The 27,438-nt window shown below is 44.7% G+C and overlaps 1 protein-coding gene across 1 annotated transcript in view; it reads right to left on the reverse strand.

Moving 5' to 3' along the window:
* LRP5 (LDL receptor related protein 5) overlaps nt 1-3,007 on the reverse strand; it is a 382,460-nt gene extending 379,453 nt beyond the window's left edge. The window contains exon 1 of the mRNA XM_085644789.1: nt 2,736-3,007. Within this exon, the coding sequence (XP_085500915.1) occupies nt 2,736-2,796 (61 nt within the window). The 5' untranslated portion in view covers nt 2,797-3,007. The remainder of the gene's footprint in view (nt 1-2,735) is intronic.
* Nucleotides 3,008-27,438: the final 24,431 nt, after the last annotated feature.

Consider the following 27,438-nt stretch of genomic DNA (forward strand, 5'->3'; position numbering starts at 1 on the left):
TCTCCTACTCCAGACAGAGCAACAGATTGGGTAATCACAGATCTTTTGAAACGGTGGGTGGCACGATTTTAAAAAAAAAAAAGGGGGGGGGGGGGGGGAGAATCAGGACAGACAGGCCCTGGAGCCGAGTTGTGAAAAGTACTGCCTGAATTTTACTTTTGACGATATCTAAAAATGTGCCGATCAGAAGAGAAATGAACGTTTGTGTCTGTGTGCCCTCCGAGCACCTACTCCAATCAAACCAACAATACGGCACCGGTAAACACAATGCAGGACAAATTCAAGCCACAATGCCAACTTTACATTTTATCGGTCATGTTTTGCGACCATCCGTACCGTAACGGTCATAGTAAAGCTGAAAATGTAACATGGTAACAATTACTCGAACTTGTTAAAAGAGACTCAAACGCAAGACAGGAACCCTTGATCACATTTCTACATCGCAAATAACAAAAAAACGGAATTTGGTTTGGGTATCACCGTGCAAGATGAATGCTTTTCAAAGCGCTATGGAATTATAGAAGTAAACAAAACGTGAATTGAAGTGCAATGTGAAATATTAAGAGTCGTCAAAGTCCTTGGAAGCTTTTGTCGCCAAATAAGAGCGCAACTGTGAATTAACACTTTTGAGAAAGTTCGTGGCGTGTTCTGTTTTTAAACACGGTTTACCTTCTCATGCCGGTGAGATGGACCGGTGGGGAGCGCCGTCTGTTGAGCTCGGACTACAACCTCCATGGCAGAGACGGGTGCCATCATACCACGGGGCTGGCTCATCTGTTCATGCCTCACAGGAGGATACCTCGATCGTTACTCAGTTAAGCAATGGTGCCTGATCGTAGAGGCGAAAAAGCTCCATAAAGCCCCACTGAACACCTGTGATTTATTAACTGCGCTCCGTCAGCTTCTTATGGACAGTTGTCATTGGTTTAGAATGCTTTTGTCATTGGTTTAGAATGCTTTTAACATTTTCACCTGCAGCGCTAACACGGGAGATGCGGAGGCATTAACAATGTGGAAAAGTCAACAATTATCCCGATGCGGCAGGAAAAAAAACACAATGTCTACAAATAAACACACGTACAGCTGGTAAGACGAAAAGGAATTCAAGCTTACAACAGGTGGGACACAGACTGTGTACACAACTATATTTATAAAAGACCTTCGCAAAACCAGAAGGAGGAGCAGATAGATACCAGTGATGACAAAAAAAAAAGGTACATTTTACACGCAATGAAAAACAAACAGAGAAACGGCATGCATTTTCAGAGGCCGTGGGCCGGTATCTGTGTTCTGGTATACACCGCGCGATATACATGTAGTTCTTCCATTGAAAAAAATACCATAACATCTCCAAGAACATACCTAAAGCAGACCAAAACATACACCGACAATAGTGTGAAGGACTCTTTCGCGCGCTGACAGGCCCGTGTACACGGACACTACAGACAGTTGCACAAAGCACTGGGAAGCCTCCTAGGTGCAGCCTCGGTGTATAATCCAGTGGTAGTGTAAGGAGTGAAGATTGCGGGTACAGACCGGCATGTAGAGCCGATTAAATGCAAACAGCAAGGACAATCCGCATAGGAGCACAAACATTTTGTTACCATATACAGATGTAAAATACATGACAGCAGTGGAGGCGCAGTCTATCAAGGCACGCACTGCTGAGGCACACGTATACTGCAAAATAAAGGTCTGCAGTGTACACTATATATATATATATCCTGTGTGTACACAGACTTGATACGCACAAGCAGCCTGTATTTTAAGTCCCACGGAATCAGCTCAAGCAGCATGTGGGCACAGAGTACATTGGCACGCAATTTAAGAGGAGTTATCTGTGGGGGTAGCGGGTACACGAGACACAGGCGAAGCCTTAACAAAAGATATGCGCATGAGATCTAGGCTTGTGCACAGCCACACGATCTATGTATGTGCACAATGTATAAGTGGTTAGCACATGTGCAGACTGAGCCTAAGGAGTGACTGAGCCTAAGGAGTGTATGAGCAGAGAGAAAGTTATCTGTGCATGTTCAAGACGAAGTAGCAACTATAACCAAAGCATGAGCAATCGGTACGGAGAAACGGAGCTATTGCAAGCAGACACAATAGCCCAGTCCGTCCATGCATTAAACAGATAAGTGACACCCTGTGCTTGTAAATAAGGAGCTTTTGCCGCTTGTACGTCTATAGGTGTGCACATTGTAGTAGCTGTACGCACATGCATGGAATGTAAAATTAAGACACTCGGCTGTGGCTAGTACTCTATGCTTGAATGCATGGCTCATTAGCAGTTCGTACACATGCATTCTGTATGTACATGCACTTTTAGAACAGACTGTGCATGCGCTGTTTACAGGCGTAGGTGGTGCGAGGCAAGTTCCACACGCTAAAGGTGCTGTAATAGACCCTAAAGGTCGGTCTCATCGTGACAGCGTGCATTTGGGGGCCATAGCAATCAGTGCGAGACACACCGCGCTTTGAACAGCGCCTGCAGCCAGGAAGATGCCAGAGAGCCGCACAACGCTGCTCCGGGACAAAGGCTGTGGCCTCGGGAAGCACAAAGAGTGAGGGGCTCCCTCCAGCTCTGAACTCGCCCGAAAGTTCCTGTGAGTGCTGTAAGGTGACACCACGGGCGCGGGAAGGGGCTTCCGCCGCCGCTTCCCCAGACATCTCCCTGTTGCGCCCTCACGTCTAAACATAGCCCCCATTCCCCGGCTGTAAACCGGACTCACCGCCAGCGAGCAGCAGCAGGCCGCAGCTCCCCAGCACCAGCAGCGGGAGGCACGGCTCCATGGCCGCCTCAGGCCGGGGGCTCCATCAGGCTCCGCCAAGCTCTGTGGCCTTTCTTAGCGCAGTTCCCGGGACACGGGGCAGAGGGGGTCGGGGCCGGGCTGCTGTGGCAAGAGAGACCCGCCCCTGACACAAGGACACGCCCCACTGCAAGAGCCCCTCACAACACAGGCCCCTTCGCTAGCGCCATCTCCGCCCCTTCAGCGCTGCTTCTGTGTTAACCACGCCCTCTAGGGTACGCAGGTCCCTGAAACCCGAATCCGCCCGCCGTAACCTTCCTGAAAGACAGCACCTCTCTTTATTTATCCAGTTTTGCTATAGCGCGAACATGTTCTCTGGGCATCACAGTGCTTTCACAAGTGATCTAAAGTCCAACAAAAGGTTGCAAAAGTGCGTAAACAAAAAGGTTGGATCAGCTATGGCGCTAGGCTTAGCCTTTTGAACCTACTGGATACTGGCCCAGACGCCCCTTTGAGTACAAGCGCAGCCTACTCAAACTTTGCAGTTGTATTCGTAACTTTTTTAAGTCGGCCTGTCCCCACCTCTCGGTTCTTGCCACACCCACCAGCCCCGCCTACACGCTGGGGCACCACGCCCCGCACAGAGAAGACTGCGCCTGCCTTTTTTCGATTTTAGCCACGCCTCTTTTAGCCTAAGACACTCCAATCTTTCTCCCTTGAAAGCCGAAAACTTTTTGTGCTGGCGAAATCTTCCTATGGAAATGACATCTCGCGAGAGTAGAAAAGGCGTTTCAGGTCGAGACAAGAAGACTTCCGGCGTGCATCTGTTGCGCTTATATTTTTCGTAGCAAACTGAAGTGTGACGTTTGTTAGAATAGTAAGTCTGTAGTCCGTTTACCATCGCGTTTTATGTGTTTTTTGGGCAGTTTTATACACCGCAACCTCGACCCGAAGGTATTGGTGCGCTTTACGTGAGCAACAGTTATTTTACACAAGGACATATTCATTTTCTTGTAGGCACGGGAAGATTGATGAGCCCACGCTGACTGGAACCTGGTCCCTTTGCTCCAAAATCGGCAGCTCTGGCAGTTATGCCTACAATACAAAGCTGGCATAGCTACACAAACAAATATTCCATAACATTGGAAGAGCTCTCAAGTTTCAGAATTCTTATAAATCAGAACTAATTAGTAACTTTGTTAACATCTCATGAGGTGAAGAGTGGCTTACAACAGTATCAATCAATGTTATATTGTTTTCAGCCGAACTGGCCGTAACACTTAAAATTCATTATACAACATTTTTCATAAGCGTTCTCACAAATAAAATACTATAATTACTTTAAAATCGTCATGATTCTATGCTAAAAATTTATTACCTGTTTCTCACTCTGAGCAAGTCAGAATTAGATAGTAAGTATCTGCTGCTCTTTCCTCGATACAATGTAAAGCAGTAGGTTTTAGAGGCAAAGTTCCTAAAGGCTAAGCCAATTGTTTTATCAATGCGCATGCTTTCAACAACAGTACCAGTGGCATTGCTTACTATACTTAGCAATCAAGCTAATATGTAAATAAATAATGATGTTATAAGTGCTTGCCTACTAGTGTAATCGCGGACGGGCGGATAAGTAAAAGGACTGTCTTTTACTTCTTCCTCAGAGAAGACAAGGACAGTGTCCACTTCTGCTCTACTGCTGGCAGCTGCCCCCCTCTCTCTTTCTTCCCCTCATTCCTTCTCTGTCTTGCTCAGCCTTACTTACTGAAAATCATGACTTCAAGAAATGGATCCAAATAAGAAAAGCACTTTTGCTGGAAATGTCTTTTTCTAAAAAAATTCTATTACAAAGTGCAGTTTTGGGAATAAAAGGTTCAAAATATGAAAAATAAATAAATAAAGCAGGACAGAGTGGTCGCAAAGTGGACAGATTGATTTTATTCACACTCAAACACAGTGTCTCTTTACAGAGTTTACCAGTAAAGCCCTACTTTTATTTTCTTATCTTTCTTTGCACAGTATTGCTTTCCCTGGGTGGGCAAGTGCACGAGTCCTGGAGGTACTGCAATGCCTGATTGATGGGTGGATTGGAAAACAAAATGTGTACCATGGCTCTGTGTTCACGGATGTGATCTTTTTAAACCATACTGCTTACTTTTTGTCAGAATATAAGCAATGAACATTGGAATGGATCCGTTCCAGGCCCTGCAGTGATGTCCTTAACTTTTTAGGTAAAAGCACTCACTGATTTCTGAATATTGAGTGTAAAAGCGTTAAGGTAAACATGTTGTTACTGCTTACATTTCACATGCTTTACTTAATCTTGCATTCCCTATGAGTGTTTGCTTTTCCCAGGATGTTTTAACTTTTTTTTTAGGCAGCATATTGCTTTTGTTTAGTGCGTTATTTGAATTGAGTTGCATCCAGGTGTTTATAGTGGGGCACAATTGGGTTGCAGTTGAAGGCAGTGATAAGATAAGTTTTATTGCATAGTTAATTAAAACTTACAATTTAAGATATACAGCTTTAAAAGAGATACACATCAAAAGTAAAAATTAATTGTCAGAAGTTAAAATTATGAAGTTCGTGTTAATAGTTTACATTTTTTGGTGTTGTTCATTAGAGCTATAGCCCATAAATTATACTCAGAGGCACTGTCTGTTTATTACTCAGTTTCCTCATTTTGTGTTTCCTTAATTCTCTCCGCCACTACGTCAAGGTATTTTATAAATCTGCAGTTTAATTGGATCTCCTGCGGATTAAAACATAATTTGACTGCATGTCTACATGTTCTAATGCCCTTCTGGTTCCATATTGCGCGTAATAAGTATCTCCTTTTGTCCATTAAGGTTGGGCAGATGCATATTATGTGGATTAGATCTTCAGGTCCTGCACTTCAGAGGCGGCAAGTTTTGTCTTCCTGATTCCTTTTCCATGGAGCCAGGTGAGGGAGAATTGGTAATATGCCGAGTCACAGTTTTAAAAATTTCTCTTCGGTCTTCTGTTTGAATCCGTGGTCCATATACGCTTGAGTCTTTAGTGTTTTATAGTCGTTTAGGACTGTCCATCTGTGTGCCCTTTTTGCTAGAGTTTCCTTATCCTCTAATAGCGATGTTATTTTTGTAACCTTTGTTACTAGTTTTTAAAAAGATTTATGATCTACTGGGGCGTTCCAGAGGTCAGACAGTTCGAGTACTTCCAACGATTCCATCAGATACTTCCTTGCGTGTGATCGTTCTCGTCGCTGCAGCTCAGTCCAAAGATGGGCGTTTAGGGTGCCTTGCTCTGCGTTTCTAATCTTATGCCAACATTTTATGAAGCTGCCCCTTCTTTCCACTGTCTGTTTTTGAACCCCGAACTCCAAATGGATTTGCGCAGGAGATACATAGTTGGGTAACCGAAAGATGGATCTGTAAGTTTTGCTGATCACTCTGTCAAGGGTAAGAGCATCTTTTTCAAAAGTTGATTCGCTCCCGTATGTTAGCATCGGTTGAAGGCGAGCTCTCAATACTTGTAGAAACGGGTCAAGCGTATAGTCTGGCAATATTTTCTTCAAGGGGTTCATCGCGAGACAACTCATGGAGCCTTTTCGTTGTAACGTCTCTAATTGCGGTTTGGACGAGCCTCTACTGTCTACTAGGACTCCCAGGTATTTGTAGCACGCTACATGGTCCAGTTTATGTCCGTCCAGATACCAGCAGTTTTTCCTGGCCTTCTTATAATTCACAGCCATGGTTTTTGTTTTCTTTAGGTTGATTTTTAATCCATTACGCTGTGAAAATGTGCTGGTAGTGTTTAGAAGTTGCTGAAGGCCAATTGAAGTTCGACTTATTAAAACCGGGTCATCAGCGTAGAGGAGGTTGGACAGCGTGATGTCCCCCAACCGTGGGGCATGCGATTTGGTGCTGTCCAGTTCCCCTGGTAAATCTGCCAGGAAAAGATTAAACAAAGTAGGGGCTAGGACGCACCCTTGCTTCAGTCCTTTAGAGGTATTGATTCGCCTGGAGAGGTGCGTCCCATCTCCCAGCCTAATCTTAACCCAGGTGTTGGTGTGAAGTAGGACTAGCTGCTTCAGGAGGGGTTGCGGTATCACCCATTTGTCAAGCTTTTGCCAGAGTTTGCCCCGGTCCACATGATCGAAGGCTGAGCTGTAATCGATAAAACATAGAAACAGCGAGTTCTTTCCTACTTTGGCCGTGTCTGTCAGCAGACTTAGTGCCATAACATTGGTTGTAGTTCCTTGTCCTCTGCAGAACCCTGTTTGATTTGCCGGGATTATATGGTTTGACGCTGCCCAAGATGTCAATTCATCCAGTAGAATGCCAGCATAATACTTTGCTTCTATGTCAAGTAAAACGATTAACCGATAATTGCAAGGATCACTCCTGTCTCCTTGCTTATGAATTGGGCTTATGGTCGATCCTTGCCAGGATTCCGGGCAGGTTTCTAATTCTTGTATGCCCACGAAGAGCGGTACTAGATTATTGCTCCAGAATTCGATGTCCTGTTTAAATATCATCAATGGTATCCCATTTGGGCCTGGGGCTCCTTCCATTTTCCCCTTCTTTATTTGAGTTTTTATCCGATCCGCTGTTATAATGATTTTATTCTCTATGATACTTGTTAATGTGCTGTTCTTGTTCTTTGCCCCATCAGTCTTCTATTGGTCGTATTTTCCCGTTGTGCTTACCTTGGAATTTCTGGGCACTTTTTCAGTCATTCCTGTTTCATTATCCTTCTGATTATTATTTGATTCTTGTATTGTTAGGGCTGTGGGGTTACCTTCATCGGTTTGGTTAAAATGATTGTGCAGGTAGTCAGCCCAAGTTGCCTCTGATATGTAGGAATTTATTCTTTGATGGCCTGGCCGCTGCAAGCTGTAAATTGTTTGCCAGAATTTAGCACTGTTTTTTAGTTTCGAGTCGTACTTTATTTTTGCCCAAAGTTCATCATTCACCTGTCTTTTGATTTCCCAAGTTGCCTTTTTTAGGCTTGCTTTTAAGCCGCGTAGAGCGTCTTGTAAAGGCCCTTTTTTTGGCTGTATACGGAGTTGGTTTAAAGTTTGCTTTATATTCCGTTTAATACTTTTTATCTCCAGCGTGTTTGTCTTGCTCGATACAGATTTAGGATGTTTGCCTTTGACTGGCCTTGGGTTTGTTGCGTATTTGGTCCCCAGAGCCTTTGTGTACCACTCCCAGGCCTCTATCGGGTTTACAACCAGATTGCCCTGATGAATAAGCTCCTTCGCGTTTAAAGACAGTTCTTCGATGTTATTTTGTTTATATCTTATACGTTTGAAGTCTGATGTGTATTCGGATCTAGCACATGCCCTGATATCCATGGGGTTCTCTCTAGTTGTCCTTAGAACGATTTCTTGTGGCAAATGGTCACTTTGATCACTAACACCCAACTTAAATGATTTAATGATGTCAAATAGAGGGAGAGTTGCAAATGCATAGTCTAGGTAGGAGGAAATTGCTGCTGAATGGTATGTTGATGCTGAAGGGGTATCTTCTTTGTACCGACCATTCAGCGCCCTAAGGTTTAATTGCTCTAATTCTTTTAACAGTTGGTTCGAGCAATTAGTTTGTTTAGTTGGAAGTGGTTGTGCCTGAGTTGGTATTCCCCAGGCTCTGTTAAGTTCGTGTGCCAAATCATCGTCCATTGCAGATCCAAAAAGAAAGAGGTTAAAGTCTCCTGCCAAGATTACATTTTCAGCTTCCCCCTCATCCATGATTCGTGCTATCTCTTTGACCAGCTCTCTTGCACCTTTCCGTCTGTGCTTTGTATGTATATAAGAGTTAACTATTACCAGGCGATGGTCCGGCTTTCTGGTGTTAATTGTTATCTCAGTCGCCTGTATGACGTTAGGAGCTATTTTTTTAATCTTCATTGATCCTACTATGAGGATAGAGGCAAGGATCATTAATCCGCCTGAGCTATGGCCAAAGGGTGAGGTCCTGGTAGCTGGGACGATTTGCGTCATATAGCCTTCAAGGGCTATCTCAGCTTCTTCCCAGGTTTCTTGAAGTAATATCAAGTCAAATGTCCTTAAGTATTTTAGTGTTTCGTGATCATCCAGTTTGTCAGTCAAGCCATTGATGTTCCAAATACATACTCTAAAATTATTCAATATTGTGTGTGTTAAGGGCTGCACAGGGGATCCTTGTCATTGTACTGGTAACAATAAACTGTGAAGGGAGGGCTGAAGGGAAATATTTTTAATGACCCTCAGGTTACTAATCCCTAAACCTTACATAATATAACAAACAGAAGTAACCTTGGTCAATCAATCAGAGCCTATTACTGTACAGACATATTGTAAGAGAGAAAGCACATGTGAGTGATACCATCAATATTGAATCCCATCAGCCACTGTGAATAGCGGTTATCATCATATGGAATTCGTCCACACACAATGCTCTCATATTAGAGATATGTGTAGTGTGTGAAACCAGGGACAAACAAACAGATTCAAAGAATTATTTTGCCCTGGTGTGTTGTGATGTCGCTACTCATAAGTTGACAGTGGCTATAGGTTTAGAAGCAGTGCAGAAGTAAACAAAAATGTGTGCCAATGTTAAAAACAACTACTGAGTCAGTCCCACAATTTTATTCATGACTGACCGAGTGATGTAGTTAAAAAACAGTGCAAAGAGCAGTTCGAAAAAATAACTGCTATTGTCCAACAGGTGGTCTTCATGTTTCAGCCATAGTGATTGGATGTCAATCTGGCTTTCGTCAGGACCGATTTAATATGCTACTGCTAAAATAATCCATACAGTGAAAAGGAAAAGGAAAAGATACAACCTACTTGCGTGGTGGTATTGAAACACTCCCGGCTATGCATGGAGTGAATTGCAAATCCTAAAAACAAAAAGGATTATCAATTCTCAGAAATTTACTGGAAAAACAACAGTGAGAATCAACAACGTGGTGCACAGGCTTTTGCTCAAAATCAATATGTAAATGCTGTTTACATAGATCAGGCTCTCATGGTCAGTTAAACTAACTCTGGTATAAGAGACATTTAAAACAACTTAATAGTCAAGATGGGAAACACCAATTTATATAAACAATCGGTGTTCCTGCTTACCCCTCAATGTAGGGGGTCACGCCTCACCCCACGTGGCATCCGCTCAAGTGAACGAGGCCCCGCTCTGTATTAAAACAAACGGTTGCTGTGATATTTGTACCTAGCAAGAGTTGCTGGTTTCAAAATATAATGTTATCTCTGTGTTTATGTCCAAACGATAGGAACATGGCTAAAAACAAAACCGACTGGTAAAGGACTGCAGTTGTCTGAACTGTAACAATAAACAATAAAACTCAGTAGCGGCGGCGTTTATGTATACATCCCGGCATGTTAAAGTGCCAGTGGATGTGTCTCGAAGGAAAACTGAGACGATTTGTCACAAACGGGTCGGCATGCTGAGACATTGTTATGGTGTCATGTTTAAGATATTAGCTTGATAGCTATTCAAACGAGTATAGAGACAAGTTTAGAAAAAGAGGAAGACGACGCGTCTATAGAGCTCTTACCTTTCCGTCGGTACCTCCGGCTAAACTGAGCTGGACGGGGAGGCACCGATGTGTGTGTATGGCGCTCATAAATAGAAGCGCGTCTTGATGACGCACTCGTCAGTATCCGCAAAGGCTCCTGGTATTTGGAGTTGCGTGTCAGTTATAAGTATTTTGTTAGTCTCCACTCGGATGGCGGGTCATCCGTGGTAATAAACATGTGCGAGCGCTACATGCTGTGTTGGTTGTAGCTTAGAAACTGCAATCTGGGTGGTAATCTCTGAATAATCGTAATCGCATCTCAATACCGATGTTTATAAAGAGGTATGAGTGGCTTTATTACCGCAGATAAACAGAGTTGTTATATGAGCAGATCAGTATGGCCATATGTCGTTGCACTTAGTTTGACACCTGTGACTGGGATGAATGTTGTCGTGAGGTGTTTGTAGAATGTACGTATTCCCCAGAGGGGGGAAAAATAAGAAGGGTACATTCAATGTTATTCACAACCTCACCCCCAGTGAAAAAAAGGGGAACTGCCAGATATTAAAGGCTAGTCCACGGTATATCATCGTTGAGCCCTTGTTCATCACTGCGAAGTGAATAAATCCATTTTTGTTCTTTCCTAAAAAGGAAACGGGCAATGTCACTGACATGTGGAGGAATAAACGGCTGCTCTAACACCGTCCACTTAAGTTCTTCTGGTCTGTGTTTGAGAGTGAGGAAGTGTTGAGTCAGTTTAGTCGCTTGTTTATGACACCTAATGGTGCTCTTATGCTCATTTATGCGAAGTTTGATTTTGCGAGTCGTCATTCCTACATACCTCAAGGAACAGGGGCAAGTGATCATGTAAATGACTCGTTCAGAGTTACAGTTGGTATGTTTGGTTAAAACCCAAGGTCTCTGTGTCCCAATATCAATTTCTTTAGTTGGGGCCGTCTGGGGACAGGCAGTGCAGTTACCGCAGGGAAAATGTCCTTGTACCTTCGGTAAGTCCCAGAGAGTGTTTGTCCTAACAGACTGGATGGTTTTGAGTCGAGTGTGTACGAGAGTATCTCGTAGGTTGGTTCCTCTCTTGTAGGAGAAAAGGGGACTAGGAAGAGTTCCTTTCCCTATGTTGAGAATGGACCAATGTCTGCGTATGGTTCTTTGTATGTGGTTCGTCTGGGTACTGAAAGTATGTACGAACGTGAGCCTTTGTAGAGGTGTCTTAATTACAGCAGGCTCTAGTAATGCATCTCGATTATTGTTGAGTGCTCTCTTCATAGCCTTCTTCACAAGATGTGAGGGATACTGACGTTGTTGTAATTGGATAGATAAATTTTGGGCATGTTTTCGAAAGTTGTCTGTATCTGAACAGTTTCTGCGTAGTCGCAAAAACTGTCCTACAGGTAAATTTTCCCGTAGTGCTCTGGGATGGAAACTCTGGAAGGTGAGCAATGAGTTGCGAGCCATGGGTTTCGTGTATAATTCACACTCTAATCCACCCTCTTTAGGGTAGATTTGAATATCCAAGAAAGATAGTTTTTCTTTGCTATATTCTATGGTGAACTTGAGAAATGGATTTTGGTTGTTCAGCCAGTCAAAGAATTCTGAGACCTGTAGGGTGGTGCCTCTAAAGATGACAAGAATGTCATCAATATAGCGTTTCCACACTCTAATTTGATCTCGAAAGGGATTTGTGGAGTTGAGAATGTGATCCTCTTCAAACATGTGCACATAGAGATTGGCTAACGAAGGGGCAAAAATACTCCCCATCGAAGTTCCTGACACTTGAAGGTATATTTTGTCTTCGAACTTGAATTTTTTTTCGGTCATTGCCAATCTCGCACATTCCATGACAAAGGGTATTGGTGTCATGATGTCTCAATCCTGAACACTTGTTTCTAGTAATGTGCGTATGGCTTCAAGTGTTTCCAGTTGGGGGATAGCTGTATACAGCGACTCTATGTCAAAAGACACAAGGTAATCTTGGTCTACATCAAATGTTGTTACTGTTAGCAGTCTCAAGACGTCTTTTGTGTCTTGAAGATAGGTAGGCATCTTCTTGACTAATGGTTTTAAGAAAAAGTCTACGAAGGTAGACAAAGGTTCCAACAGGGAGCCTATTCCTGATATTATGGGGCGTCCTGGTGGGGGTCTTTGTGTTTTGTGAATTTTTGGCACGGTGTAAAAGTAGGGCACAATGGGAAATTTGGTTGTCAAAAAATCTGCTTCATTGGCAGTGATCCAACCTTCGGCTTTCGCCTCTTCAACCAAATGTTGAATTTCGTTGGATAATCTCATAGTTGGATCCAAAGACAGCTGCCGGTAGGCCGTGGTGTTATTTAGTTGTCTTAAACATTCTTCCCGATAAGCTGTTGTGTCTTGGATGACGATAGCGCCTCCTTTGTCGGCAGGTTTTATTGTAATGGTGGTATCATTGGCCAGAGTGGAAAGAGCTTTCTTCTCTCTAAGAGGTAGGTTATAATACGTTTTGGCATTACAACTTTGTGGGTTGTTTATGTCTTCTAAGACAGCTTTCTCAAATGTAAGTACTTGATTTGGTACTTGATGTAGAGGCGGATTAAAACTGGAAGGTGGTTTCAAACCAGTGTTGTTTGGCTGTGGTTCAGTTGGTTCCGCACTCTTGTCTTTAAAGAAAAAGTGTAGTCGAATTTTCCTGAAAAAAAGTGCCAATTCACATCTAAGGGAAAAAGAGTCTCCTATATTGGTTGGGACAAAGCCAAGTCCTCGGTTGAGAACTGCAAGTTCATCTTTATTAAGAGAACGTGCACTCAAATTGACCACTAGGTCGTTTGGTTGGTGCTGGTGCTTGGTTGTGCTGGGCATGTCCTGCTCCTGGTGTTGGGTGGTTGTGGAGGGTCTTGTTCCCAATGGACCTGTGTCCGCCCTTTTCTCCTGTCTTGATTTCTCCCACGACTTTGTACTAAAAAAGGCTGGTCAAGAAATGGAGGATGGGGTTGAAATGGTGGTATAGGATGTGGATATTGTGTAAAAGGGTATTGCCATGGGGCTGGTGACCACCAGGGTCCTTGGTATTGTGAGGGTCCGAATCTACCTCTCCTGCGATTCCTTCTGAAGGAGGTGGATGGACCTCTGCCTAGTTGGTTGTCAAATGAGGATGCCTCAGAGTCACTGGAATATGCATCCGAGCCTGAGGAAGAATAATTCGAGCCCAAGCGTTTACCTTTTTTGTTGAATTCAGGAGGTTTGTACCCTTCTTTAGTGTAGGGGTATGCATATTCATGGGAAAAGCGTGCAAGATCTTTTTTGAATTTATCGATCTGTGTCAAAATGATTGAGTCTTTATACACTTTATTAGACTTGTTCGTTTCTTCCAAGTTCTTTTTAAAAAGAGTGTTGGTGATTGTCGTTTTGATTTGTCCTTCTAGAAACCAGAGGTTACTTCTGTTTGTTATATTATGTAAGGTTTAGGGATTAGTAACCTGAGGGTCATTAAAAATATTTCCCTTCAGCCCTCCCTTCACAGTTTATTGTTACCAGTACATTGAGCAGCTACGGCTGCGGGCGGTCTTTCTCTTGATCTCTGCAAAGAAGATTGATCATTTTCTATCTTATACTACTTTTTATCTCATACTATTCTGTCCATAACCTTAGTTGAACATGGCTGCACAAACTGGACTTGCATTTGACGATAGTGTTTTACAGACTATCCTCACAGAGAATCCAAGTATACTTCACACCATCACTGTAACACCACCTAACATTCCAAGTGATTGGCCCACTTTACTCAATCTCAAACGTACACATTCACGTACGACCATTCACGGGGCCATCATGACTGAATATTTACGTGAGAACTGCGCTCCCACGGGTTTATTAGTGACGAATGCACCACGCTTGTTCCTCACCGACAAGCCTTTCATGAAAGATTGGTCCTTGATTGCGTGGAGATGCACGCGAGACTGGTTAATATTGATTATTAACACAGCCAAAAGAATAGCAGACGCCATCCTGATTGAGATACAACTTCTAGAAGGACAAATCAAAACGACAATCACCAACACTCTTTTTAAAAAGAACTTGGAAGAAACGAACAAGTCTAATAAAGAGTATAAAGACTCAATCATTTTGACAAAGATCGATAAATTCAAAAAAGATCTTGCACGCTTTTCCCATGAATATGCATACCCCTACACTAAAGAAGGGTACAAACCTCCTGAATTCAACAAAAAAGGTAAACGCTTGGGCTCGAATTATTCTTCCTCAGGCTCGGATGCATATTCCAGTGACTCTGAGGCATCCTCATTTGACAACCAACTAGGCAGAGGTCCATCCACCTCCTTCAGAAGGAATCGCAGGAGAGGTAGATTCGGACCCTCACAATACCAAGGACCCTGGTGGTCACCAGCCCCATGGCAATACCCTTTTACACAATATCCACATCCTATACCACCATTTCAACCCCATCCTCCATTTCTTGACCAGCCTTTTTTAGGACAAAGTCGTGGGAGAAATCGAGACAGGAGAAAAGGGTGGACACAGGTCCATTGGGAACAAGACCCTCCACAACCACCCAACACCAGGAGCAGGACATGCCCAGCACAACCAAGCACCAGCACCAACCAAACGACCTAGTGGTCAATTTGAGTGCACGTTCTCTTAATAAAGATGAACTTGCAGTTCTCAACCGAGGACTTGGCTTTGTCCCAACCAATATAGGAGACTCTTTTTACCTTAGATGTGAATTGGCACGTTTTTTCAGGAAAATTCGACTACACTTTTTCTTTAAAGACAAGAGTGCGGAACCAACTGAACCACAGCCAAACAACACTGGTTTGAAACCACCTTCCAGTTTTAATCCGCCTCTACATCAAGTACCAAATTAAGTACTTACATTTGAGAAAGCTGTCTTAGAAGATATAAACAACCCACAAAGTTGTAATGCCAAAACTTATTATAACCTACCTCTTAGAGAGAAGAAAGCTCTTTCCACTCTGGCCAATGATACCACCATTACAATAAAACCTGCCGACAAAGGAGGCGCTATCGTCATCCAAGACACAACAGCTTATCGGGAAGAATGTTTAAGACAACTAAATAACACCACGGCCTACCGGCAGCTGTCTTTGGATCCAACTATGAGATTATCCAACGAAATTCAACATTTGGTTGAAGAGGCGAAAGCCGAAGGTTGGATCACTGCCAATGAAGCAGATTTTTTGACAACCAAATTTCCCATTGTGCCCTACTTTTACACCGTGCCAAAAATTCACAAAACACAAAGACCCCCACCAGGACGCCCCATAATATCAGGAATAGGCTCCCTGTTGGAACCTTTGTCTACCTTCGTAGACTTTTTCTTAAAACCATTAGTCAAGAAGATGCCTACCTATCTTCAAGACACAAAAGACGTCTTGAGACTGCTAACAGTAACAACATTTGATGTAGACCAAGATTACCTTGTGTCTTTTGACATAGAGTCGCTGTATACAGCTATCCCCCAACTGGAAACACTTGAAGCCATACGCACATTACTAGAAACAAGTGTTCAGGATTCAGACATCATGACACCAATACCCTTTGTCATGGAATGTGCGAGATTGGCAACGACCGAAAAAATTTTCAAGTTCGAAGACAAAATATACCTCCAAGTGTCAGGAACTTTGATGGGGAGTATTTTTGCCCCTTCGTTAGCCAATCTCTATGTGCACATGTTTGAAGAGGATCACATTCTCAACTCCACAAATCCCTTTCGAGATCAAATTAGAGTGTGGAAACGCTATATTGATGACATTCTTGTCATCTTTAGAGGCACCACCCTACAGGTCTCAGAATTCTTTGACTGGCTGAACAACCAAAATCCATTTCTCAAGTTCACCATAGAATATAGCAAAGAAAAACTATCTTTCTTGGATATTCAAATCTACCCTAAAGAGGGTGGATTAGAGTGTGAATTATACACGAAACCCATGGCTCGCAACTCATTGCTCACCTTCCAGAGTTTCCATCCCAGAGCACTACGGGAAAATTTACCTGTAGGACAGTTTTTGCGACTACGCAGAAACTGTTCAGATACAGACAACTTTCGAAAACATGCCCAAAATTTATCTATCCAATTACAACAACGTCAGTATCCCTCACATCTTGTGAAGAAGGCTATGAAGAGAGCACTCAACAATAATCGAGATGCATTACTAGAGCCTGCTGTAATTAAGACACCTCTACAAAGGCTCACGTTCGTACATACTTTCAGTACCCAGACGAACCACATACAAAGAACCATACGCAGACATTGGTCCATTCTCAACATAGGGAAAGGAACTCTTCCTAGTCCCCTTTTCTCCTACAAGAGAGGAACCAACCTACGAGATACTCTCGTACACACTCGACCCAAAACCATCCAGTCTGTTAGGACAAACACTCTCTGGGACTTACCGAAGGTACAAGGACATTTTCCCTGCGGTAACTGCACTGCCTGTCCCCAGACGGCCCCAACTAAAGAAATTGATATTGGGACACACAGACCTTGGGTTTTAACCAAACATACCAACTGTAACTCTGAACGAGTCATTTACATGATCACTTGCCCCTGTTCCTTGAGGTATGTAGGAATGACGACTCGCAAAATCAAACTTCGCATAAATGAGCATAAGAGCACCATTAGGTGTCATTAACAAGCGACTAAACTGACTCAACACTTCCTCACTCTCAAACACAAACCAGAAGAACTTAAGTGGACGGTGTTAGAGCAGCCGTTTATTCCTCCACATGTCAGTGACATTGCCCGTTTCCTTTTTAGGAAAGAACAAAAATGGATTTATTCACTTCGCAGTGATGAACAAGGGCTCAACGATGATATACCGTGGACTAGCCTTTAATATCTGGCAGTTCCCCTTTTTTTCACTGGGGGTGAGGTTGTGAATAACATTGAATGTATCCTTCTTATTTTTCCCCCCTCTGGGGAATACGTACATTCTACAAACACCTCACGACAACATTCATCCCAGTCACAGGTGTCAAACTAAGTGCAACGACATATGGCCATACTGATCTGCTCATATAACAACTCTGTTTATCTGCGGTAATAAAGCCACTCATACCTCTTTATAAACATCGGTATTGAGATGCGATTACGATTATTCAGAGATTACCACCCAGATTGCAGTTTCTAAGCTACAACCAACACAGCATGTAGCGCTCGCACATGTTTATTACCACGGATGACCCGCCATCCGAGTGGAGACTAACAAAATACTTATAACTGACACGCAACTCCAAATACCAGGAGCCTTTGCGGATACTGACGAGTGCGTCATCAAGACGCGCTTCTATTTATGAGCGCCATACACACACATCGGTGCCTCCCCGTTCCAGCTCAGTTTAGCCGGAGGTACCGACGGAAAGGTAAGCGCTCTATAGACGCGTCGTCTTCCTCTTTTTCTAAACTTGTCTCTATACTCGTTTGAATAGCTATCAAGCTAATATCTTAAACATGACACCATAACAATGTCTCAGCATGCCGACCCGTTTGTGACAAATCGTCTCAGTTTTCCTTCGAGACACATCCACTGGCACTTTAACATGCCGGGATGTATACATAAACGCCGCCGCTACTGAGTTTTATTGTTTATTGTTACAGTTCAGACAACTGCAGTCCTTTACCAGTCGGTTTTGTTTTTAGCCATGTTCCTATCGTTTGGACATAAACACAGAGATAACATTATATTTTGAAACCAGCAACTCTTGCTAGGTACAAATATCACAGCAACCGTTTGTTTTAATACAGAGCGGGGCCTCGTTCACTTGAGCGGATGCCAGGTGGGGTGAGGCGTGACCCCCTACATTGAGGGGTAAGCAGGAACACCGATTGTTTATATAAATTGGTGTTTCCCATCTTGACTATTAAGTTGTTTTAAATGTCTCTTATACCAGAGTTAGTTTAACTGACCATGAGAGCCTGATCTATGTAAACAGCATTTACATATTGATTTTGAGCAAAAGCCTGTGCACCACGTTGTTGATTCTCACTGTTGTTTTTCCAGTAAATTTCTGAGAATTGATAATCCTTTTTGTTTTTAGGATTTGCAATTCACTCCATGCATAGCCGGGAGTGTTTCAATACCACCACGCAAGTAGGTTGTATCTTTTCCTTTTCCTTTTCACTGTATGGATTATTTTAGCAGTAGCATATTAAATCGGTCCTGACGAAAGCCAGATTGACATCCAATCACTATGGCTGAAACATGTAGACCACCTGTTGGACAATAGCAGTTATTTTTTCGAACTGCTCTTTGCACTGTTTTTTAACTACATCACTCGGTCAGTCATGAATAAAATTGTGGGACTGACTCAGTAGTTGTTTTTAACATTGGCACACATTTTTGTTTACTTCTGCACTGCTTCTAAACCTATAGCCACTGTCAACTTATGAGTAGCGACATCACAACACACCAGGGCAAAATAATTCTTTGAATCTGTTTGTTTGTCCCTGGTTTCACACACTACACATATCTCTAATATGTGAGCATTGTGTGTGGACGAATTCCATATGATGATAACCGCTATTCACAGTGGCTGATGGGATTCAATATTGATGGTATCACTCACATGTGCTTTCTCTCTTACAATATGTCTGTACAGTAATAGGCTCTGATTGATTGACCAAGGTTACTTCTGTTTGTTATATTATGTAAGATCCTTGTCATTGCCCACCTCTGTTTGTTATTGTTCGCTGTATTATGTCCAGATTAGGAGCTATGGGTTTCGATAGTGCCGTTTTAGGGCCACATGCATCAATGAGAAAACTGGTCGCAAACGGGCAGATTAGCAGAATCTGCCCCTTTGCGACCGGTATTTTTGCATTTGGGATGCATCATCCCAAATGCAAAAATCGCAATTTAAGGAATTTCTAAATAGCGATTCCTTAAATTGCGATTGCATTTAAGGAATCCCAAATTGAGATTCCTTAAATGCAATGCATTAAAGTTAAAAAATTAGCGATTTCGCTAATAGGGGGAGCAAATTACCATGAAGTTGAACTTCATGGTAATTTGCAAAAACTTTGAAAAATGGACTTTTGTGCATTTTTCAAAGTTTCATGTTGCGCACACACATGCCCTTAGAGCATGTGTGTGTGCAACACATGTGCACAGATCAATTTCAGGGGTGCAATAGGGTGTCATTTTGACACCCTTGCACCCTTGAAATTGCATGAGCAATTTGCGAGTACCTACGGGTACTCGCAATTTGCTCATGCAATCTCCAATTCATTCCTATGGGCCTGGAGGCCCATAGGAATGATTGGGACGGCATTCCTTAATTGCGACTCGCAATTTATGAGTCGCAATTAAGGAATTTGTAGGAATCGCTATTTTTATAGCGATTCCTACATGCATAGGCTTTTGCTATTCCTTAATTGCGATTCCTTAAAAATCGCAATTTGGAATCGCAAAAGTCTTTGTTGATGCATGTGCCAGATAGTGTATAAGGACCTTCCTTGGCGGCCTGGCGACTGGCTGAGGGCTCCTTTTAGAATTGATGTAGCTTTGAGCGGGTGTTCTTTTTCACTCTCCTTTAAAAACGGTGTTGGGGAGGCAGGCCTTCTACCTGGTTCCAGCCTTATTCCCCATTGAGCGAATTTGTTAAGTTCTCCTAAAATCCGGTCGACCAGATCATTTGACGCCCATGTTGTCTTTGTCATTTCTAGTTTGGACTGGTCTAGTACAGGTTGGAATTCAATTTGAAGTAAATCGGTTGTGGTGATGCCTTCCAGACCGTTGATAGATGTAATTAATTTAATTATATTTCCTCTGTTCAAGGTGTCCATTCTGCCCCTAGATTTGTACTCTGGAGCGAATATTAGTATATCTGTCTTATTTATTGAAGTGTCTCTGGAAACTCGGGCTGCGGTTTGTTCGGAATTGTTAGCCCCGGTCAAAGGTTGATCATTGGTATTATCAGTTGTGGTTGAAGTTCCCCTTGTTTTAAGTTGTTCCGGTTCCTGCTCCAGGGCCGACTGTTTCACATTTTGTGGCGTGGCTCTTGGCCAGCTGTCGATGTGGCTCCTTACTGTGCTGCATGTGTCAGACTCTATTTTGAATCTTTCCTGCTGATGTGAGTGTTGTGCCTTTATAACATCCTCGTACCCAGGGTGTTCTATTGCTGTCTCTAATAGTTCCGTTGATCTCGGGACTTTAGATTTGATGGGGGTCCTTGTGGTTAACGTTTTTTTGCCCAGGGGCGAGGTCTGCTCGACCTGGTTTAAAAGTCCAGCCAACTCTTCTTGTTCCACTTGGCAGTGGGATTCCACTGCTTGCCCCTCCTGTTCGTGGGCAATGGCTGTCATTTTCCTGTTCCTGCCCTTCCTTTTTTGTTTCCAGCAGATTCGTGAGTTTATAGGCACCTCTGTTGTGGTTATTTCTTGAGGTGAGAGGTTTGGGAGTGCGTTTTTTGGCGGTTGTCTGGCAATAGTGGAACAGGTCTTCTCGTTTTTGTACAACCCGTTCTCTGCTTTTTCTGTGCTTCCGTCTGGTTGGGAACCCCTTATGGCGATTCCCTCCTTGGCTGTATCTGTCGAGTCCGATGGTGCGATTGGCTTCAGATTGACCAAAAGGTTCTCTAGCATGGTTGGTAATGTCGATAATTTGTTAATTATTGGGGAGCAGTCGCATTCTATTCTTGTTATAGCAGAAAGTTCTGCTGCTTCCTGACCCCTTTTTATTAAGCCATTTAAGTCGCCTAGTTTCTTCTCAATCCCTGAAGTGAATTCAGCTAGTGTTTGCAGCACTGTTAACTGCATGTCTAATTTCTCTGATTGATATTGTAAAGCTGCTGCTGATAGTTGTATTGTATTTAGTAGATTTGCCCAGAAGGTAATGAGCCAGCTTTTACTCTCGCTCTCTGGTCTCCTGGTGCTTGGAGTTTTAGTGGGTTTTAGATTGTATGCCGCCACTAGATCTTGCCACTCCTGTGTTGCAAGGAAAGACATGTCGCTATCTATAATATGTGGATTCTCCCTTTGCCGATTTTTTGGCGTGTTGGGGCGGCCCATATCGCTCTGCTCATTTGGGGCCGTGTGGAGGCCGTCTTTTGCACTCTTCCGCGTCGGTGAAAGGCTGCTATTTTGTCGTGATGTTACTAACCTAGCGTCCCGCACGCTACGAGGTTTTTGCCATGGCGGACCTGTTTGTTGATCTCCCCAGTCCTGTGGGTCGTGTTGTTCTAAAATAATGGAGACATCTAATGCTCTGTCTATACTTGACCCACTAAGTATTGTATTCTTGGCTGGGGAGCTTTCTGTTTTTATCCTCCTCAGCTGAGTCTGTATGCCTTGAGGGTTTGTCAGTTCGAGGTCTAGCTGACTGTTGAGCTCCACTGGCGGGTCTGCTGATGAGTACAGTGTTCCGTCTTCTTCATCGTTAATTGTTAAGCTGCTTTCAATTGATGTCTTAATGTTATTAGCGGTATGTATATCCACTACTGTAACTTTTGGCGTTATTTCTAATTCCGGTATTTTTTGTTCGTGAAATGGTGGATATTCTATCTTCCCAGGCTCCAGTGGAGTTGGTAGACCTTCTAGGTTTCCATTGTTTGTGAAAATTGCTGCTCCTGGTTGTTTTAAGAACGCAAATTTCGTGTAGATTTTTGGTTGGTAAGAATATGAAATTTTCCTAGCTGGTTTTCCGTCAATGGTTATGAGATCTCCGGTTCTTTCTCTTTTCGCTCCTTTTGTTAGCTTACTTAGTTTTATTGAATTGCATGGGTCCGTTGCGATTTTTAAGTTGTTGTCTTTAGTGGGATCCGTGCCAGTGGACCAAAGGCAGCCCGTGTCATCGCCGATTTTATTGGCGGAGTTGGTGTCGTTCGAGTTGTCCTTTCCCTTAATGGCCCTTATTTTGCAGAGGTCTTCATCTGTAGGTGATAGAGTGGCTCCAACGTCTCTTGTAGCCCCCTTTTTTCGTTTTGATACTGATTTTGTAATGGACCTTCTCATTTTTCCGGACCTCATACTGGCCCGGAAGCAGTTTAGCTGGATAGTTGGGTAGTTGGGTAGCTGATAGTTAATAGTTGATTACTAAAAGTTGATTTTGACTCGCAGAGCCGCACGGGGCCACACGGCTTGGGTAAGTGAGGGCGCTGGGGCAACTGGGGGCCGGCAGAACCAACGCCAGCCGAGGCGGGGAGGGTCAGCAACTGCTGCCCGCCGATATCTCGCCCTGCCTCCCGGTCCTCAGTCCCTCTGCTTACTCTGCTTATTCCTCTCAACGGGGTCACTGGGTCTGCACTGATTGGGTCTGTGCTGGGTCTGCACCAGACTGACGCAGACGCAGGCGCTGCTCCACTCCTAGCTCCCCCGGCTCACCCCTACACGAGCCTCTGGGTAACAGGAGCTGCTGGGGCCGCAACTCCTTAATCCCCGCTGGGAATTGTTTTTAAGGTTCCCCACCGGCCAACACCGTATGCACCGTGTGCTCCGAGCTCTGCCGACCTCCCACGGCTCTCCGACTCACCGAGTAATCCCGGCTTGCGGCTCTGTGGCTTTCCTGGCGGTAGAATTCTCCCTGCTCTACGGCTTTCCTGGCGGTAATAATATTCTCCCTGCTGCGGGCTTGCGGCGGTGTTGTCCTCCCAGCGCTAGGCTCAGCGCTCACGACTGCACGCCTCTCGCCTCTCGCAGCCTGTCTCCTCTGGTCTCCTTTCCCCCTCACGAACCGCTAGGCGGACCGCAAAGTTGAAGGCAATGAGAGGTTCCCTCTGAGGGGCAGTATGGTGTTCAGTGGGGTAGAGGATGTGGTACTAGGTCAGAGCTGTGAAATTTGGAACTGGGGAACTAGGTTCAGCCTTCATGACCAGTCCCCCAGACCTCTCTCTTGAGGTAGCACATTCCCATGCTAGACCTTAGAAGGCCCCACAAGACCTTAGAACAATGGTGTCTTAGCACCAGCAGGTGGCCCCTTGCGGTGGCAAGTGTGGGTTAACTTTGAAAGCCTGTCCACCACAATCCATACTGAAGTTCACCTCCAGTCTTGCGGGCAGGCCTATGAAGTAGCACACTCTAGAGCAACAGTGACTCTGTCATCAAGGTCACAGGACCCTTGAGAAGGGCCGGCTCTAGAGCGGTGTGACCGCACCGGGCACTGACTTTGGGTAGGGGCAGGGCCGTTTCTACTATTAAGGCAAGACTAGGCGGCCGCCTAGGGCGGCAAAAGGGCTAGGGCGGCAAAAAACCACGACGAGTCCATGGCGTGCCTATCACAGCAGCGCACTGACATTTCTACACATGCTAACAGTCTCTGCAAAGATTTTGCCTTATTAGTACCAGTGTAACATACAAATGCAGCAGTGAGAAAGTTGACTTTAACCTTTGCAAAGGGCCATCCACTTTGCAGCAACACAAGTCACATTTTTTTGTAACATTTGATCTGTTTGAGCTACAAACAATTTATTAGTTAAAATTGTTAGATTATGCAGCAGATGATGTATTATGTGGCAGATATGGCTGAGGCATAATTATATAGAAAACATTTGCAAACTAGGATATTTTGCCGTTCATGTTTGAACTGCTCTTGTGGAAAAAGGGAGAAGTGCTGATGACAGAAACTCCGTGGCTCAGAGTCAAATGGCTGTGCTTCCATTTTTAAGCGTATGTGGGACAGTCTGTGATAGGAAACATATCCCACTCTGTGAATGTATTTTAATGTCAATAACTCATATTAAACCTTAAATACGTAATGTGGCTGAAGGATTGTGGTCTGCTGTGCAAAAGCACGTGTTTTGAAGAAGCAAGCAGGGGCGGCGTGATAGGCGAGCAGCAGGTGCAGGATCGAAGAAGGCGTGTCCCAGTAAACGGCGGGGAACTGGCTGCAGCATCGGAGTGGTTCTACCTGGGAATCCGAAAGTTCTACGGACGAGATCAACGCCCACGCTCCGGTGCCGGTGCAGGCTTACACGCTGCTTGTTACACAGGAGGTGAGGCGTTTGCCGACCGCGAGACTTTCCTGCTGCTAGCTGCCCTGGAGATGATGTGTTCACTGGCCATGAGCCGCAGGGTCAATTGAAGCGCACTGCAGGGGAGCGGTGCGTGGAGCCAGAGCCGATCGGCCCAGCGAACCTGCGACAAGGCGGGTTGGGCTGTGAGACCAGAGACCGGCAGTGAGTAGTGTTCCCAAAATTAGAGTAAAGGAAGACCCGTCGATATTAAAGGTGCAGCGCCCTCTGGCCGATCAGCGCAAAGATGGCAGACTAAGAGAGGCACAGGCAGACCTGACCTGACCCAGACACGGCGCAGAGTGAGTCCTGGGAATCTCACGAGGCCCCTGAGAGCTGAGTGAAACAGTCCTGCAGCTCCGGTGAAACAACAGTCCCGGCGCTGTTCTGAGCCCACCTGCTCTCCAGTGTTACCCTGGTGGTATCGTGGTCCCAGGGTCTGCTCACTTTTTCCCGCTGCCATTGCTAAAGGACTCCATCGCCCAGAGTGCATAGCGCTACACCCGGCTGCCGCTAACAAGGGGGAGGCGCTATGGTGAACTCGCGCACGGGACGTGTCCGGACGAAGCCCGAAAGAAGGGCGGGCCCGTCTGAACCCATCCGAGACAGGTAGAGGCTGGGCTGGGCCACCTTATGTACATTTGACTCTCCCAATAGCAAGGTACTGTTTAGTTCTATCTGACCTGCTGCTATGCCTCCGGTGGCGGCCGGTCCATCTTGCAAGCGCAGGGCAGGTGTGGGAGGAGGGGTTGTGGGAACGCTTGATGCCTTTCTGACAAGGGCAGAATCTGCGTTGATCCATGAGATTCAATTAACAGAGCACAGGCTTTCTTTAGAACCTTTATTGCCCCTAACTACCGGTAGTCTGGTTCCCCCTCCTGCCCCAACACACACAGATATGCCATCTGCTACACCTCTCTTTCCGCTAAGCCAGCATATTTTGGGCTTCAATACACCACTACCAGATATTCCATTTAGCCCAGATACTAATTCAGGCATAACAATGGTTACAACTAGGGGCAAGAAAGCAATAGAGGGTGAGAAAGGGGAGCCACCATTGAAGAAAAGAAAAGGCCAGGGTCCAACAAAGGCCATTCCCCGACCATCAGGTGGAGCCAAACGGAAGGTAGCCTCAAGGGGGCATGGTGGATGCAGTCAAACTACCTCGGCCACCATCGCCGTTGTTAGTCCACCTTCATCTATTGAGGAATCCCTCTACACACGGATAGTGCAGGGAATTTCAAATCTTCTTGACCCCCTGATGCAAAAACTGTGCTTGATAGAGCATAGACTTAACAAAATGGAGCAGGACCTGTCACATACTATCTTGAGTACTTCTAGAGTACAGTTGGATGAAGGGGGTAGCTCTTCTCAGGGGGGAGGGGGCGTTCAGGATAAAAGAGGGGTGGCCACTAGGGCACCGAACTCCATTGAATCAGCCCCAGCCGATAGCCATCATATCTCCTTGTCACGGGGAGGCCATAGCTAACCGGGTATGCAGCATGTTTCTAGAGAAATCCACACACGCTCTTCTAACCGATTACGCCCTGCAGGTGCCCAGAATGCTTTTAATTTTTTACATCTTCCCCCGGAAGCCACTCCCTACACTGTAGTCTTAGGTAATGTCCCTGGTTTAGCTCCGCAGGCATCTGAGGATTGGTCACCCTGAGAAACAAGGCCTTATATTTACTTAGCTTAAGGACGGGGATCAAAAACCATTTGTTTAATGAATTCAAAATGGTCCGCAGAGTACCATGGGTAGGGAAGTCCCAAAAGTCCCTCAGGGGTGACTGCGTGGTTCTAAGTTTCAGGTCCCCTGGTCTGGTTCAGCAAATTCTGGAGAGGGCAGGGGACCTTCATGTCAGGGATGATATTTCTGTTCTCCCCCTGGGGTACTTTTACCGACCCTCGGATACTATTAGATTTATTGAAGGGAGAGGGTCTTCTCAAGCACATGGTCAATTTAAATATTCCGTCCCCCTTAATAATCGTTTCGATGTCCTCTCCTCATTAGAGGACATCGACTGACTTTTAGCACCTGACTGTATTGACTTATCTGGGACTGGTATATTTAGGGACTCTGAGGCCTATGGTAATTGTCCCCCTACTTGTATCCCACCCGACTCCCCTCAAAGAACTCGGGATATTATAACGGAGCGGGACGCATTAGGTAAAAACCCTGGCCAGCATGGGGAAGTCCACCCCATTCAAGTGGAACAGGGAATGGAGGGGTGGGGAGGCATGGTCAATGCTCACCTAGCAGGCTCCATCTCATTTGATTGTCCCTAAGGCTCAGACACGCAGGTGGCTGAGATCGTACCTCCTCCCTATCCCTTACCAGAAAGCCCATCCCAGGGGCACCTTAAGTCTGCTATGACAGTGGGCTCCTGGAATATTGCAGGTCTTCTGCCCAAAATCGCATCGTGCGATTGGGCAGCTTTTATTGAACAGTTTGACATTCTGGTATTCCAGGAGACCTGGTCCATTGATCAGGTATACCATCCCGCGTTTTTAAATTTTTCCAAACCTGCTCAAGGGGGACTGAAAGGTAGACCCATTGGCGGTCTCACTTGCCTGGTGAGACAGCAAATGGGTTGCAGGGTCGAGGTCATCCCTATTGATAGTCCAGATATTATGGCACTACGGCTTCGGATGGACCAAGTTCAAGATACATTGATAATTAACATCTACGCTAGAGGGCAACCAGGCATAAGGCGCTCTGAAACTGTCGCCCTCCTTGATAGTTTTCTGGATAGCCAGAGGGGTGGGTGGAACTTGCTAATAATGGGAGATTTTAATTGCACCTTCGAACCGCTTGATCTAGAGGATGGTAATTTAAGTACCGATGAGGATTTGCTGTGGAATATCCCGTCCTTAGATTTGCGCCCAATTAAAAAATGGACAGAAGCTGCTTTGCAACTTAAGGGGCTATGCCTGGAAACGGGTGTGCGAGCAGTGAACGGGAGGTCCCGATCATACAGGAAGGGCGCGCATACATTTAACAATGGTATAAGGAGTAGCCGTATTGATTTTATTTTCCTTAATATTGAATCATGGCACTCCCTTCTTGACATGCTGGTCCAGGAACGCATAGAAAGTGACAATGACCCACTAATTTTGACAATCAAGGTCCCGGGCTTTTTAAATATCCATAAAAAGGTCGTAGAGGAAATACTACCAGAAGTATCGCTCTCAAATGATATGAGGAGAGTAAGAT

The sequence above is a fragment of the Triturus cristatus genome, chromosome 3_1, assembly GCF_964204655.1.
Source record: "Triturus cristatus chromosome 3_1, aTriCri1.1, whole genome shotgun sequence".
NCBI classification, from domain to species: Eukaryota; Metazoa; Chordata; class Amphibia; order Caudata; family Salamandridae; genus Triturus; species Triturus cristatus.